At 35.0% G+C, this 17,898-nt stretch overlaps 1 protein-coding gene across 10 annotated transcripts in view; it reads left to right on the top strand.

Annotated features, from left to right (window-relative positions):
- Window positions 1-17,898, top strand: part of TSBP1 (testis expressed basic protein 1) — a 264,417-nt gene that overhangs the window by 72,163 nt on the left and 174,356 nt on the right. For 9 of the 10 annotated variants that reach the window (XM_032340735.1, XM_032340740.1, XM_032340741.1 and 6 more), the window contains 2 exons: window positions 7,704-7,724; window positions 8,433-8,447. In XM_032340735.1, coding sequence (XP_032196626.1) covers window positions 7,704-7,724; window positions 8,433-8,447 — 36 coding nt within the window. The remainder of the gene's footprint in view (window positions 1-7,703; window positions 7,725-8,432; window positions 8,448-17,898) is intronic. The other variant, XM_032340739.1, reaches the window with a different exon arrangement.

Raw genomic sequence — 17,898 nt, forward strand, 5'->3', positions numbered from 1 at the left:
TTAGTGGGAATGTAAATTGTTTCCCCAGTGGAAAACAGATGGAGGTTTCTCAAATTAAAAAAAAAAAAAATCATGTGATCCAATAATTTACCCAAAGAAAACAAAAACATTAATTTGAAAAGATACATGCACCCTTATGTTTGTCACAGCATTATCTATAATAGCCAAGATATAGGAGCAACCCAAGTGTCCATCAATAGAGAAAAGATTAAAATAGATAGATATATCTATATTTGTATCTGTATCTATATATTACAGCCACAAAGAGGATATGATTATGCCATTTGCAACACCATGTACGAACCAGAAGTTATTATGTTGAGTACATACACACACACACACCATGGAATATTACTCAGCCATAAAAAAGAATGAAATCTTGCCATTTGCAATGGCATGGCTCGAGCTAGAGAATATTACGCTAACCAAAATAATTCACTCAGAAAAAACACAAATACTATATGCTTTCACTCATTTGTGGACTTTCAGAAACAGAACAAATGAGCAAAGTGGGAAAAAGAGAAAGACACAAACCAAGAAACAGACTCTTAAGTATAAGGAGTAAACAACAGGTGGTTACCAGAAGGGAGGCAGGCAGGAGAATAGGTTAAACCGGTGATGAGGTGGATTAAGGAGTGCACTTTTTAAAAAAAAATGTTTGGTTATATTAGTCACCATACAATACATCATTAGTTTTTGATCCAGTGTTCCAAGATTCATTGTTTATGTACAACACCCAGTGCTACATACAATATGTGCCCTCCTTAAGAGCCACCACCAGTCTGTGGTAGAAGTGCACTTATGAAGAGTACTGGGTGATGTGTGGAAGTGTAGGATCACTAATGTATACACTTGAAACTAATATTATACTGTGTGTTAACTAGCAGGATTTTAAATAAAACTTTAAAAAAATAAAAATTAAAAAACGACCCAACTTTATGCTATCTTTAAGAAACTCACTTCAAATCTAACAATAAAAAGAAAATGATAAAAAGTATATACCATGAAAACATTATTTTAAATTTTTTTTTAATATTTTATTTATTTGATGGTGAGAGAGAGAGGGAGAGAGCATGAGTCAGGAGTAGAGGCAGAGGGAGAAGAAAAAGCAGACTCCTCACTGAGCAGATAGCCTAATGCAGGGCTTGATCCAGGAACTGTGATTATGACCTGAACTAAAGGCAGCTGCCTAGCAACTGAGCCACCCAGGTGCCCAGAAAAAATTATTTTTTTAAAAGTTAATGTGGTCCATATACACTATGGAGTATTATGCCTCCATCAGAAGAATGAATATCCAACTTTTGTAGCAACATCGACGGGACTGGAAGAGATTATGCTGAGTGAAATAAGTCAAGCAGAGAGAGTCAATTATCATATGGTTTCACTTATTTGTGGAGCATAACAAATAGCATGGAGGACATGGGGAGTTAGAGAGGAGAAGGGAGTTGGAGGAAATTGGAAGAAGAGATGAATCATGAGAGACTATGGACTCTGAAAAACAATCTGAGGGGTTTGAAGTGGCGGGGGGGGGTGGGAGGTTGGGGTACCAGGTGGTAGGTATTATAGAGGGCACAGATTGCATGGAGCACTGGGTGTGGTGAAAAAACAATGAATACTGTTATGCTGAAAATAAATTAATAAAAAAAAGTTAAAGTGATATTAATATCATATAAAGTAGACCTCAGAGAAAAAATTTATCAGAAGAAGGAACATTATATAATGATAAACAGAATACACCAAAAAGACCTAAAAGCCAATAACCCATAACACACAAAATAAGAATGGTATTTTGTAACATGTGAAAATTATATGAAATCTAAATTTCATTGTCTACAAATAATGTTTTATTGGGACACATACTTATTTATTTATTTATTTACATATTGTCTATGACTACTTTTGCACCACAGCAGCAAAGTTGAGTAGTTATGACAGAGATCTTGTGGCTTGCAAAGCTTAAAATATTTATTATCTGGTGCTCTACAGCAAAGTTTGCCTACCTCTGCCCTAAAAGAAACTAAAGTAGAAGAAATAGATTGGGAACTTACTAGTAGCTATTTGAGGTATTCATGAAAATTGAAACAAGAAAGTATATGAATGATGGTGTTTTGGGATCAGAAACACAGTTCTCTATTCCCATTTCCCTAATTTTTTCTTCTAAGGTATCATTCAAGATTCCTAGCAGGATACAATACTATATAGTAGGACAGCAGATCCCTCAGTATGGTATAAGAACCTGGTACTTCTCACGATCTTTATGACTCTCACTGTGATCCAAGTTACTTTCATCTTTCTGGTTGCTTTATTTTACTCTTGCCTTCCAGTCACTACCAATACAGCATCCACAAGGATGACCTTTTAGATTCAGGTCACCCCTCTGTTATGATCCATTAATAACTCTCCATCTTTCTTGATTCAAATTCAAAGTCATTACAGCACCTCTTGAAAGAAAGTCCTGAGGATGCATGGGTGTCTCAGTCAGTGAAGCATCTGCCTTCAGCTCAGGTCATGATCTCAGGGTCCTGGGATTGAGTCCCACATCGGGCTTCTTGCTCAGCGAGAAACCTACTTCTCCCTTTGCTGATGCTTTCCCCCCTGCTTGTATGCCCTCTTTCTCTATCTCTATCTCTCTCTCTCCCCTCTGAAAATAAATAAAATCATAAAAAAAAAAGGTCCTGGGTTGGGATATCTGTTCCCCACAACTCTCTAATAGCTTTCCTTCATCTTATTTTTTTAATTTTGTTTCAGCCACACTTACTTTCTTTCTATCACTCAAATAGTCTAGAAAGATTCCTACCTCAGACTGGTTTAGTCATTGTCCTCTCTGCCTGAATTCTCCACTCAAACATCTGCATGGCTGATCCTCTTACCTCTTTCATATTCTTTCTTTTTTTTTTTTTTTTTTTTTTAAAGATTTTATTTATTTATTTGACAGAGAGAGAAATCACAAGTAGGCGGAGAGTTAGGCAGAGAGAGAGAGAGAAGCAGGCTCCCGCTGAGCAAAGAGCCCGATGCGGGGCTCGATCCCAGGACACTGAGATCATGACCTGAGCCGAAGGCAGCGGCTTAATCCACTGAGCCACCCAGGCGCCCCCTCTTTCATATTCTTTCTAGTAGTTCTACCAACTGCTGAGAATGGGGTGTTGAATTTCCCAGGTAAAACTGTAAGCTTTTCTATTTCTCTTTTCAGTTCTATCAGTTTTTTCTCCCATGTATTTTGAAAGTCTTTTGTTTCATGCAACACTTGTTTCTTATATGTAGCTGTTATGAAGAAATGCAATGAGCTACAAGAAAACTCAGATAGATAATCCAGTAAATTCAGAAATAAAATTAATGAAGAGAGTAAGTTCTTTACTTAAGAGATTAAAATTATTAAAAAAATAAATTCTGAAACTACAAAAGTCATAAATGAGATAATAATGCAATACAGAGCATAAGTAACAGGGCAAACTAGATGAAAGAAAGAATAAATGACTCGGAGAATAGGAATATAGAAATACTTCCAGCTACAAGAGGTTAAAGGAGAAGAGAGGGAGAAGGATGCAAAGAATTTACTTAAAGAAATATTAGCTGAGAACTTCTCAAACCTTGAGAAGGAATGGAACATACAAGTCAGAGGGAGAAGACACTTTCATCCTCCCAGCAAGACAGATAGTGACTTAACCAAACTTGAGTAGCACAAGGGGTGAGAAGCCCCTCTTCAGAGGTCCTGCAGAGCTCTTCCTGCAGAAGTGTATGTTGTGACATGTCTTCTATGTCTCAGAAGACCAAGGTTTGTGAGGGAATGGTGAGAGTGAAAGAAACCTTCCATTATAAGTAGTAGTAGTAGTTTGGATCCTGTGATTGATGGAGTGGGAGCAGATTTTAACAGAAATAGCTGTGGGCTCGGTTTTTAGGCCACATGTAAAAACTGAGGACAAACACATGAACAGAAATAATAAACTTAGGAACATGCACAGGGAAGTTCCAGGTGTGGACCAATGAACAGAGAGGTCCCACCAAGGCCACATATGTGCTCTTTATTCAGTTTTCTGTCCTGTTAACAGGGCCAGGTTAGAGCTGTGGTTCTCAGGTGTGGTCCCTGAAACATCAGTATCAGCATCCCTGTCAACTTCTTAGAAATGTGCATTGTTGGGAAGGAAGCCTATGTGGCTCACTCAAGTTAAGCAATCCAGAGGGGTGGGAAAAAAAAAGTTAGTGGTATCACACTTGCTGATTTTAAACTATACTATAAAGCTATAATAATAAAAACAGTTGGGTACTGAGATGAAAATAAATACATGGACTAACAGGACATAATAGGGAGGCCAGAATAAAACCCTCACATATAAAGTTAACTAATAGTCAAGGCAGGAGCCAAAAACATTCAAAAGAGAAAGGACAATCTTTTTAACAAATGGTGCAGGGCAAACAAGATACAAATATGGAGAACAGCAATAAAAGTAGGGGATTTTAACACCCCACTTACAGCCATGCACAGATCACTGGAACAGAAAATCAATAAGGAAACAAAAACTTTGAATGACACACTGGAACTAATATATTAGGTACATTCAGAACATTCCACCCCAGAACAGCAGAATACACATTCTTTTCAAGTGCACATGGAACATTCTCTAGAATAGATCACATATTAGACCACAAAGCAACCCTCAACCAATTCAAAAAGGTCAAAATCATACCATGAATCTTTTCTGACCACTTTGCTATAAGTTAACCATAAGAAAAGGAAATAGGGATAGACCACAAATACACAGAGTTTAAATAATATGCTACTAAACAATGAATGGGTCAGCCAGAAAATAAAATAAAGAAATTTTAAAATACATGGAAACAAATGAAAGTGAAAATACAATGAATGGTTTATGGCATGTAAGTGGCTCAGTCGGTTAAGTGTCTGCCTTCACTCAGGTCATGATCCTGGGGTCCTGGGATCAAGCCCCGCATTAGGCTTCCTGATCAATGGGGAGCCTGCTTCTCCCTCTGCCTCTCTCTTTCTCTGTCTCTCGTAAATAAATAAATAAAATATTTAAAAATAATACAACAGTTCAAAACCTTTGGGATGTAGCAAAAGTGGTTCTAAGAGGGAAGTTTATAGCAATACAGGCAATACAAGAAAAATCTCAACTAAACCACCTAACCTTACACATAAAGGAGCTAGAAAAAAATCCAACAAACAACTCAAAACCAGGAGGAGGAAGTAAATAATACAGATTAGAACATAAATAAATTGTATAGAACTAAAAATAGCAAAACAAAACAAAACAACAAAAAAATCCAGGAAACCAATAATGAAGCAGCAGAAAGAAAAACTAAGAAAACTATAATTTACAATTTTACCCAAAATAGTAAGATACCTAGGAATAAACCTAATCAAGGAGATAAAAAACCTGTACTCTGAAAACTATGAAACACTGATGAAAGTAATTGAAGATGACACAAAGAAATGGGAAGACATTTCATGCTCATGGATTGGAAGAAAAAATATTGTAAAAATGTCTACACTACCCAAAGCAATCTACACGTTTAAGGAAATTCCTATCAAAATAACAGCAGCACTTTTCACAGTACTAGAACACATAATTCTAAAATTTGTATGGAACCACAAAAGAACCTGAATAATTAAAGCAATCTTGAAGAAAAGCAAACCGGGAGGTACTGTGATTCTGGATTTGAAGTTATATTACAAAGCTCTAGTAATCAAAGCAGTATGATACTGGCACAAAAACAGACACACAGATCAATGAACAAAATAGAAAACCCAGATATAATAATAATACTGTCAATTCAACTTTGACAAAGCAAAAAGAATATCCAACAGAATAAAGACAGTCTCTTCAACAAATGGTGTTGGGAAAACTGGACAGTTACATGCAAAAGAATGAAACTGGACCACTTTCTTACACCACACACAAAAATAAATTCAAAAGTTTGAAATCCTAAGTATGAGACCTAAAACCATGAAAACTGTAGAAGAGGACAGAAGAAATGACATCTTTGACATCAGCTATAGCAACATTTTTCTAGATACGTCTTCTGAGGCAAGGAAAACAAAGCAAACATAAACTATTAGGAATACATCAAAATAAAAATCTTCTGCATGACAAAATTATCAACAAAACTAAAAGGCAACCTATGGAATGGTGGAAGATACTAGCAAAGGACATATCTCATAAAGGATTAGTATAGAAAATACATAAAAAACATAAAATTCAACAGCCATTAAACAAACAATCCAATTAAAAATGGACAGAAGACATGAAAAGACATTTTTCCAAAGAAGACATACAGATTGCCAACAGACACATGAAAAGTTGTTCATCATTAATCACCATTATGGAAATGCAAATCAAAACTACTGTGAGATACCACTTCACACCTGTCAGAATGGCTAAAATCAAAAAGAGAACAAATAACAGGTATTGGTGAGAATGTGGAGAAAAAGGAACAGTGATGCACTGTTCCTGGGAATGCAACTCGTGTAATCACTGTGGAAAACAGTATGGAGATTCCTCAAAAGGTGAAAAATAGGGGCACCTGGGTGACTCAGTGGTTTAAAGCCTCTGCCTTTGGCTCAGGTCATGATCCCAGGGTCCTGGGATCGAGCCCCACGTCAGGTGCTCTGCTCAGCGGGGAGCCTGCTTCACCCTCTCTCTCTGCCTGCCTCTCTGCCTACTTGTGATCTCTGCCTGTTAAATAAATAAACAAAATCTTTAAAAAAAAAAAAAGTGAAAAATAACTACCCTATGATCCAGTAATGTAAATTGGAAAACAACACGGAGGTTCCCCAAAAAATTAGAAGTTGGCCTACCATCCATATGATGCAGCGATTCCATTCTGGGCATATATCCAAAGGAAGTGAAAATAAGATATCAAAAAAATACAAAAAATATAAGTTCATGAATATTACAACATAATTCACAACAGCCAAGGTACAGAAATAAACTTAATTGCCCATACCAATGGATGACTGGATAAAGAGGATGTCATACACACATGCACACACAAACAAACATGATATATTATTCAACAGTGAGAAAGGAGGACATCCTGCCACTTGCAACAACATAGATGGACCTTGAGAGTATCATGCTGAATGAGTAAGTCCGAGAGAGGAAGACAAGTATTGCATGGTATCATTTATATGTGGAATCCAGAAAGCCAAATTTATTGAAAAAAAAAAAAAGGTAAAATGAGAGTTACTAAGGGATTGTGTGGGTGGAGGATAGGGCATGTGCTATTCAAAGGTAAACATTTACAAGTAGTAAATAAGCCCTAGAGATCAAATGCATAGTATAGTGAATTTAGATAATAAAATTGTATGACAATCATCAAACTTACCAAGAGATTAGAACTTTGATTCCAACCACAAGAAAGGATCACTATGTAGTATCATAGAGGTTCTAGTTATTGCTACAATGGCACTCATATTATAATTATATTATATTATAGTATACCAAATTGACATGTTGCACACCTTCAATATGCACAAAATGTCAAATATATTCTAATGAAATTTTTTTCATAAAATAGCTAATCACAAGATCTTTCTAAACAATAACAGGTCAAGAGGAGGGGCAGGGAAATAAAAAGAACTTAGTTGTTCATGACACAGATCCTGTACATCCAGTCCAGAGGAGTGTGGGTTTGTGTAAGAAGGGAGAGCCCAACACCTACTAATGATTTTTTCTGGTCTCTTTCAGTGGACAGTTCTGGAAAAATCAGTAAGTTTAGATCACTTCTTTGCCTTACCTATTTCTGGTCTAGGACCTTTGAGGATTTTTTTTTTTGTTATGTATTTTATATTTCATGTTCTTCTCATTTATTTTGTATTTCATGTTCTTCTACCTTAGAGTAGTCAATATTTCTTAAATAAGTGATTTTCTCATACTTTGATTTCTTTTTTTCTATTTCCCTTTTGGAACAAAATATAATGATCTTGTCTCATAATTCTGTCTATTTACCACAAGGAAGCCCATTTTCCTGGTGTTAGCATCTGACAATGGATAATTTTTACTAAAAAAAGAAAATCACCTAAACTTGATATAAAGAACAAGTGTCAGGATAAGATAGTGATTTTGATAATTGGCCAAATATGTATTTTCCAACTTACCTAAAGGTGAGTGGGTTAAAAACTGATTTGTGAGAGAACAATGAAAGTAGGAAATGTGATAGTTTGAAATTTGGTAGAATAGATATTACCAACACAAGGATTCCATCCCATACATTAACCAAGGGCATCCTAAAGAAAACCGTCTCTGTGAAGTAGGATGTAGAGCATTGGGCTCCAGCACTCCTGAGGATGAAACAGAGGGTTTTATAGTACCTAGAGGTGCTGCTTCTGCATTCACCTACAAAAGATATTATTGAGAGTGGGATTTTCCTTGAGTTAGAAAAGTCCCACTAATCGATCTTTTGTGTTTTATTTTTAGCACTATCTCCTATGGGTAAGTTTTTTATTCTCAACTGTGATATTTTACATTGTTTATATTTTCTGGACTGGCTCTTTCTACTCCCAAGATGGAGACTTTTGTTTCTAAGGACATTTTAAGTGTTCTTATTCTCCAGAATCTTCTAATATTTTAAATAACTATTTTTGGAGAGACAGCTGTAGAGGAGATGAAATTCATACAAAAGGATGCCATAATCTCTGGCCATCTTCTAGGCTCTGAAAAAAGAATCTCCTTTCTAACTCCCAGCAAAATATAATGACAAAAAGATTGGTTTCTAGATTTTGTGAGTTTTTTGCTGGTAATTTAGAACTCCTTTTTGGTAACAAGTGAAGGTCCACTGAATCATATTAACAGGAAAAATAACCAGTTAAGAAAAAACTTTATTTTCTCTTGCCTTCTAAGTAACTTTACTTTTGAGGAATAGTAGGTATTGAGCCCCTCTCTATACTGTGCACTGTGCTAGGCATTTTCAGAAACATTATCTCTTATTCTTACCATAGCCTATCTGCTAGTTATTGTTATTCCCTACTTTACACATCAGTAAATTTGCTCACACTTGCCAAGGTTTAAGAGTTGGTAAACCAGGTGGTGGGTATTGGGGAGGGCACTATTGCATGAAGCACTGGGTGTGGTGCAAAAACAATGAATACTGTTACACTGAAAAGAAAAAAAAAAAAAAAAAAAGAGTTGGTAAACAGCACTGCTGCAATCTAAATCCAGAACTTCCTGTCTCCAAAGTACATACTCTTTCCATACCAAAACATTCCCTTCTACACTGAACCACAAAGACCTTTTCTGTGATAAGTCCTGAAACCATATCTATAAATAAAATGTTGTAAATACAAATATACATCCACTAGAGAAGGTATATAATGAAATGTACACAAAGGATAGTTTTAAAAATAAAAGACATCCCATTTAAATCAATGTTTGGTTTTTATCTGTTTTCTAAATTCAGATTTCCCATCAGGATTATTAATGCTTCAGCTCCTCAATAAAATCATATGAAACAGAACAATAATTCTTAAAACCCTGTCAATATACAACTATAAGAAACAAGTAAAACTTAAATTTAGTAAGATAGATTCAAGCATCTCGAACTTTTCCAACACTAAGAAACACAAAATATATCTTTATATTTAATTGTTCTTTCTCAGTTCACACTAGGAGAGAGGGTTTGTGAGTAGGAGGTGGGGAAGTTGAAAAGGATAATTATTTTCTTTGCATTCACAGTCCAAAAAATAATATGCATTCAGAGCACTCATGATGTATCTGCATCTTTCAAATGCACATGGAGAGGGTGATAAGAGAGTGTATGTTTTCTTTACAAAAAGAAAGAGGGCTTTGGGAAGGCACCATAGGCTAAGGCCCTCACTGAAAGTGAACTCATTTTTAATGAATATGCTTTTTTAAATTGCCAGGAGAAAAATCAGCTGAATCTTTTAAAACTTTTCTTGTAAAAGATCTATTCTTGTTGACAATATTTCAAACATATTCTTTCCTGTTGATACTTTTAGCAAAAAGAGATTAAGATTTAATTCATTGTTCAAAGAAAGATTTAAGACAGATCAGCTTATCAAACTTTACCACCCTCTCAAGTTGAGTATATTATTTCTCATCTCCACATTCAGCTAATTAAGTATATGATTTTTTTTAATATTAATTAGTGGACTGAGATCTACAATGAGTCCTTTCCCTGATGCTTAACAGATCTTTATAATCTAGATCTGTGTGTGCTCTCCTTGACAGCCACTGGTTTAGGGACTTAATAGGAATAATTTCCTAATAAGGCGCATAGTCTAGTCACCACATTATTTTAAGTATCATATGATAGCTAACTCATGATATCTTTTACCTTTAACAAATTTTTAATCCAGTTTAAAATCTTTAAGTATCCTGAATACATTAGAATAAGTGCCAAGTTCTTGATTAAATATTTCCCTTATAATTAGAATTTCAGACTTTCAGCCAGGGCTTACAAATCTTTGTATTATAGAGATTATGAGATCTGGGTTGGGGGCGGAGATCTATGTACCATGTAGAAATTTGAGAGAAGGGAGGGAAGAACTTAGAAATTGGTGGAATAATGATTTGTAGCTGACATCTACAATGCAATTAAGTTCCAGATGGAAAATATACAGCAAAGATATTAAAACAAACAAGCATATTATATTAGAAGTGACTAGAAGTATTTTTTAGGGTAGAGGGAAAGACAGTAAAATTTTTTAAATCCTATAAAATTAGAAAAAGTATAGCTAGAATAAACATTTTATTTAAATCCTAGAATTCTTACCTTTGATTAACAAAAATCTATATAATTTAGGTGGTATGTTAGCTTTGAAATGGGTCCTGCAGTAGTATACACAGTAGTAAATATGAAACAAACTAAAGATGTTAAAACTAAAGATAGTCATATATTAAGAAAAGTCAGCTTGTTAAGGAACACATTGCACAGAATTTGTAAGGTTGGAAGCTTCAGTGGAAAAACATTCTCTTCCTCACACAACACCACATCATCCCAAAAAACAAGTGTCCACTGGTAGTTCTGTCAGAAATCAAAATATTCTGAACTCTCTTCTTCGGTACAAAAATGCTTAGGATATATTACTACTGATTTTCATTAGTAAATTGGAAGTGGGTTTGTCTAGAATAAAATGTCAGTACCCATATCTTATTAAATAATCATTGGGGAGGAAAAAATACACAAAAAGTTCAGAAAGCACTGCTGTAAGGTTCTTAATGTTATTGTTATTTTGCGTCAGAGTCTAAAATATCAAAAAGGCAACACTGAACTACATCATCTCTTTTCACTTACAGTTACCTTCTTACCTAATGCAGGTGTGTCTCACATTTGGCAACTTGTTATTTGGTTATGTGTACATCAATATTTCAGACATCGAACCCTAAACAAACCAAAAGCCTTTCTAAGTCAAAAAAAAAAAAAAGTTTTTAAGCAAGAAATCTTCCTGTGAAGCCATTAACCATTCCTCTAAAGTATTTGGTTGGAACTAAGAATCCCTTGTCTTGATAGATCAGACTTCCTGCCTGTATGATCTCATTTGGCAGTAGTTATAGTCAATATTAGACTACTTACTATGCTCCATGTACTGTATTGAGTACTTTACTTAGGTAATATTATTTAATGTTTATAACACTTCTGTGAAGTAGCTACTACTACTGCACCCATTTTACAGATAAGAAAGTAAGATTCACCCAAGCTCACCTGGCTAGTTATTAATGAAGCCAGGATTTGAACCAGTCTGTCTGTAAAAGCCATGCTCCTTAAACATTTGTCTAGAATCCTTAAATAACTTTACAAAATGGGCAGAACAAGTTAAATATAAGGAAGGTGAGTCTTTGGGGATTAACTGGCTTACCCAAATAAACCCAGCTAGCAGAAATACTAAGCCCAGGTGTTCTAATTCAGCTTTTATATTCAATATTCTTTCTATTACATTATTTAAATAAGTTTTCTTAAAGGAAGTCATGCCACTGCTCCATAGGAAAAACCCACAAAATTCTTCCTGGTAACATAGATATATGTGATATATATATATATATATATATATATATATATATATATATATATATATATATATATATATATATATTTCTTAATCCAGGGAACCAAATCACTAAAATAAGAAAAGAAAACAGAAACAAAAAATTCAGTTTTTATTAGATCACACAGAAATTGAGACATAGTAGAGCTCACTTACCTGTGTTTGGAAAAAGGGAACAGAAATTTTTGCAAAGTGAATTTGCAGGTATTGTAAGGAACGTCTAAAGCATTGGTTTAGACTGAACTCTGAAGTCTGACTTTTCAGGTTCAAATCCAACTCCACCACTTACTGACTCCAGGGCATATTCACATTCATTTAAAGTTCCTGTACCTCAGTTTTTTAATCTGTAAAATGGGGATAATAGTAGTACCTGCCCTATATGGTTGTTATTAAGATTAAATGAGTTAATACTTTATATAAAATGTTCAGAACAATGAGTGCCTGATATATGATAAGAACCCAATGATTACCAGCTAATATTATTATCACTTTTGAATAATGAGACATTCTTATATTCAATATCCAAAGCATATTTTGAGTTTTTTTCTATTTTAAGAAATAATTATTGCTTCTTTGCACATTTTTTTTTAAAAATAAATTCCATTTCTTTTCAGAATACATCCTCCTTTAGCTATTAAGCATTAATCATCAGCCATAATATACTGAACATATGCCAGCCACTTCATTTTTAATACATTTTACCTCTTCTTTCAATAATCTTCCAATTTATTGAAGAGAGTCTAGAATATTATCAATACCTGTATAACTTTAAGTACAAGAGTTCTATTATTTTATATTTTCAGGAAATCTCAAGTTATCTCCAGTTTTTCAGTTTTAAGACAAAAAACAAACCAGTATCAGGGGAAAAGTAGGAATAAAGAGAAAGTACTTGATATCTGAATTGTGCACTTTTGTTGTGTGCTCAGTTATATTTCCAGGTTACATGGATGCAGAACTTGCAAAAAAATCTGATTTCAAGGCCAAGATCCTAAAAAATGGAGCCACTACAAAGTCTGAGAACAGCCAAGAAGAAAACAAGAAAACATTAAAGAAGGAAAAGTTAGTCACAAATTCTGATGAATCCTTGATTTCAGGGCACAAACCAGAGACAAAAACCAAAGCAAAAGATACTGAGTTGGAGAAAGGTGAAATAAAAATGGAGGTCAAGTTAAAGGAGAGTGATACCAGGATACCAAAAGAGGAAGACCAGGTAAATGTGAGTGACACTGGAATACCACAAGAACAGGAGGCCCATGTAGAGATGAATGATACTGAAATACCACAAGAACAGGAAGACCAAGAAAAAAAGAGTGAGTCTGGAATACTACAAAGACAAGGATCCCAAGTAAAGAAGAGTGAGTCCGGAATAAAAGAAGGACAGGGATCCCAAGTAAAGAAGAGTGAATCTGGAATAAAACAAGAACAGGGATCTCTAGTACAGAAGAGTGAGTCTGGAATAAAAGAAGGACAGGGATCTCAAGTAAAGAGTGACACCAGAATACAAGAAGGACGGGAGTCCCAGGTGGAGAATAGTGAAGCTGGAATACCACAAAGACAGGAGTCTCCAGTAGAGAATAGTGAAGCTGGAGTACCACAAGGACCATACAAGTCCCCAGCAAAGACTAGTGAAGCTGGAACACCCCAAGGACATGAGTCCCCAGTAGAGAGTAGTGAGTCTGAGATACTGCTAATTCAGGGGCCTCAAGTAAAGAGAGAGAGTTCTGAGGATCAAGGAGAACAGGGAAATGCAAGGAAGAAGACAGATACAGAAGAAAATGATGCTCTGAAGAAAAGTGATGAAGGAAAGCACAAAGTTAAAGGAAAGAAAGAATCAGAAGTTAAGAGTAAAAAAATAAGGTTCAGTAAGGGGCAAAGGCAAATAAAGGAAGAAGTACAACAAAAAGATGGAAAGAGTAAGGGTAAATAAAAGGAAGGCTCATAAGTCAACTGATTATTATGATTCCCATCCCCTAGATACAAGTCACAACCCATTCATTGCTTAAATGGATCATAATTAGAGAATCCCTTTAATTTATATGTCTACAATAGATGTTTCACCATTTTTAGTCCTCCCAGCTACAAATCTTGGCTTCCAATTCTTTGCTTTCTAAGTTGATACTTTTATGACTTAGTCAAGAAAGATGATACTTTCTGAAATAAAACATTTCGAGAATGTTTGAAATGTATAATTTCACTGGAAAGAAATGTATAATTTCCTTCGACTACTATTAAAATTAACTCAGTAACAGCCTAATCAATCAACCAATCAGTGGTCTTCATGGTAGGCTAAATGTTCATGAAATGCTGTTCTAGCAATAAGTGGTACAGAAAAATATGTCTGACTCCCTGCAATAAAACAGCTTTTAACACACACAGTGATATAATGTGTGTATAGAGAACAATTTTTTAGAAGAAAATCTGTCAAAATGTAGTTTAGATGGATGTTATAATATGAGTTAGGAACCTCTTGGGATAAAAATATAAAGAGGATAGCTCCCTGAGGAAGAGAATGGTGATATACATGTCTCAAAAGATGGATAAGATGTTGATACACTGAGAGAGGTAGGAAGAGTACAAGAAAGGCAAATAAATTCAGGACTGCCACACTGTGCTCTAGAAGAATTAGCCAATTATACTGTTGCTGTAGCCTCATGAGTGCACTCTGGAATATAATTTTGAAAAGGAGGGTTATAAGAAGATTCTGAAAGAATATGAAAAACAAACCAGGCAACTGGGAAGCCTTCTAGGGTATTTGGGAAGGAGAGTTAGGTGAATACGTTTGCATTACCAAAGTGTTAATCTTGTGATTATACAAAATAGACTGAAGAGGAGAAACCTCGAAAGTAGTAAGTCTAGTGAAGAGGTGTTTGAGTTAGAGTAATAAATGATGGAAAGAGAATAAATGGAAGGGATAGGTATGAAGTATTTTTTCAAAGAAGAGATCACTACTTCATGATGACTACATATGAGTAAAGAAAAGGAAAACAAAAATTGATGACTCCATAACTTTTGAAACTGGGTGACCAAAAATCCATGACAAACTGGTAGCTAGTTTGTGGGACAGGGAGAGAATAACAAATTGCTGAATTTAAGGAAACAAACTAACACTTGTCATTCCAGAGGGTTCTGAAGTCAGACCAGTAGAGATAATTGAAGTTATAGAGTAAATGAGTTTCCCAAGAACAAAGTACAGAGCTAGCAAAAGCACAGTCCTAAGAACTGAGCTTGTTAGAGGTCAAAGAAAAAAATTAACGTATAGGAAGATGTAAGGAAAACCTGTACAACAAATGTTCTGATAGGAAAATGAAAACTTAAAGAAAGGATTGTTAAAGGAGTGCATTCCAATTTGCAGGTCAAAACATTTTCATTCCCAGTAGGTCCTGCAGGCAAATACGTCATACAATGAGAAACTACAACTATGAAAACTATGTGTGCCCTTCTCTAAAGGCCACCAAAAAGCAGGCCAGTTAAAAATAATTGCTAATCTTCCCTTAAAGGTACAGGCATCAAAGTTTTAAAGGATCCCAGAAAAAGGAAGGGGAGGAGTGAGCTATCAAAAGAACACCATGTTTGGCAAAATGATGCAAATACTAGGAAAATGAATAAGTACATGCAATTTCAATATAATTTAGATATAAAGATAGTAAAGTGGGACTTAAAAAATCAACAGCGGTAAATTGTTCACAAATAAACTAACATATGTCAAATGCCCTGTTCACAAATGCCCAGTTTAGAACTTAGTTCTTATCACAAGGAAAAAAGAAAATTTGTAACTATGTGGGGTGACAGATGTTAACTGAACTTACTGTGGTAATCATTTTATAAAATATACACACATCATTAGGTTGTATACCTTAAACTTATATGATGTTATATGTCAATTATATCTCAATAAAACTGGGCAGGGCAGGGAATCAAGTCTTATAACTTCAATATGTACATTTTGTGTCAGTTTTACCTCAATAAAGATAGAGAAAAATGAGTAGAAGTCTTACCATTAGTCATTTTATGTGTAGGAAAAGAGCATAAGAAAAGCAGGAAACTGAGTTAAAGATGACAAAGTTGAATAAGAAATGCAAAGATATTGGGAAGTAAAAAATTTATGTAAAATCAGATAATGTGACTCCTACTCCAACTGAAGATTTCTGGGTTAGAACTGCATTAAAAATGCAATTTACCATCACCCATAAACATTTCTTACCCCAAGTTATAACGGGCATATCTAAGAAATGATTACAGGGAGCGGATGAAAGAAAAAGCATAGAATTTAAAACAGGATCCAAAGAGAGAAAAAGTTAAATCAAGAAATTGAATCCTATTGGCTAGTATTTTGTTGAGTATTTTCGCATCTGTGTTCATCAAGGATATTGGTCTATAGCTCTCTTTTTTGATGGGATCCTTGTCTGGTTTTGGGATCAAGGTGATGCTGGCCTCATAAAATGAGTTTGGAAGTTTTCTTTCCATTTCTATTTTTTGGAACAGTTTCAGGAGAATAGGAATTAGTTCTTCTTTAAATGTTTGGTAGAATTCCCCCGGGAAGCCGTCTGGCCCTGGGCTTTTGTTTGTTTGGAGATTTTTTAATGACTGTTTCAATCTCCTTACTGGTTATGGGTCTGTTCAGGCTTTCTACTTCTTCCTGGTTCAGTTGTGGTAATTTATATGTTTCTAGGAATGCATCCATTTCTTCCAGATTGTCAAATTTGTTGGCATAGAGTTGCTCATAGTATGTTCTTATAATAGTTTGTATTTCTTTGGTGTTAGTTGTGATCTCTCCTCTTTCATTCATGATTTTATTTATTTGGGTCCTTTCTCTTTTCTTTTTGATAAGTCTGGCCAGGGGTTTATCAATCTTATTAATTCTTTCAAAGAACCAGCTCCTAGTTTCGTTGATTTGCTCTATTGTCTTTTTGGTTTCTATTTCATTGATTTCTGCTCTGATCTTTATGATTTCTCTTCTCCTGCTTGGCTTAGGGTTTCTTTCTTGTTCTTTCTCCAGCTCCTTTAGGTGTAGGGTTAGGTTGTCTATAAGTCAAGCAGAGAAAGACAACTATCATATGATCTCCCTGATATGAGGAAGTGGTGATGTAACATGGGGGCTTAAGTGGGTAGGAGAAGAATCAATGAAACAAGATGGGATTGGGAGGAAGACAAACCATAAGTGACTCTTAATCTCACAAAACAAACTGAGGGTTGCTGGGGGGAGGGGGTTTGGGAGAAGGGGGTGGGGTTATGGACATTGGGGAGGGTATGTGCTTTGGTGAGTGCTGTGAAGTGTGTAAACCTGGTGATTCACAGACCTGTACCCCTGGGGATAAAAATATATGTTTATAAAAAATAAAAAAATTAAAAAAAGAAATTGATTAGGATGCTCAGTTTTACATTTGATGAAATTTCATTACCCACACTTTAAAATAGTTAAGAATAGGAAAAACAACAAACATCACTACTCTGTACCTGGGAGGTCCCAATTAGGTTTTAAGGAAATAGAGAAGCCTGTTTTCCTAGGGGTTAGAACTAAAGATACTCTCATCCATCATCATCCAGAATCCTAAGCATCTGCCAAGGCTGTGAAGTAAAATCTGATATGACACTACAGATTATAAACATTATAACCCTGTTCTCAAGAGTATTTTAAATCTTTATTAAATTTATCTGCAAAAATTAAAACTCATGACATTATCAGTGTTAACTTCCTATGAATCTCTCCATATCTTAACCTATGCTCATATAAACATATATACACATGGAGTCAATCTACACACATTATTCTGCAACCTGATTTCCACATCTAACACTATAACATGTGCATCACTCCAGGTCGAAGGATATCATTCTAAAGCATTACCATCACAGTATAGTGGATGAATTACTGCATATTCAAC

Source organism: Mustela erminea, chromosome 4 (genome assembly GCF_009829155.1).
Source record: "Mustela erminea isolate mMusErm1 chromosome 4, mMusErm1.Pri, whole genome shotgun sequence".
NCBI lineage: Eukaryota > Metazoa > Chordata > Mammalia > Carnivora > Mustelidae > Mustela > Mustela erminea.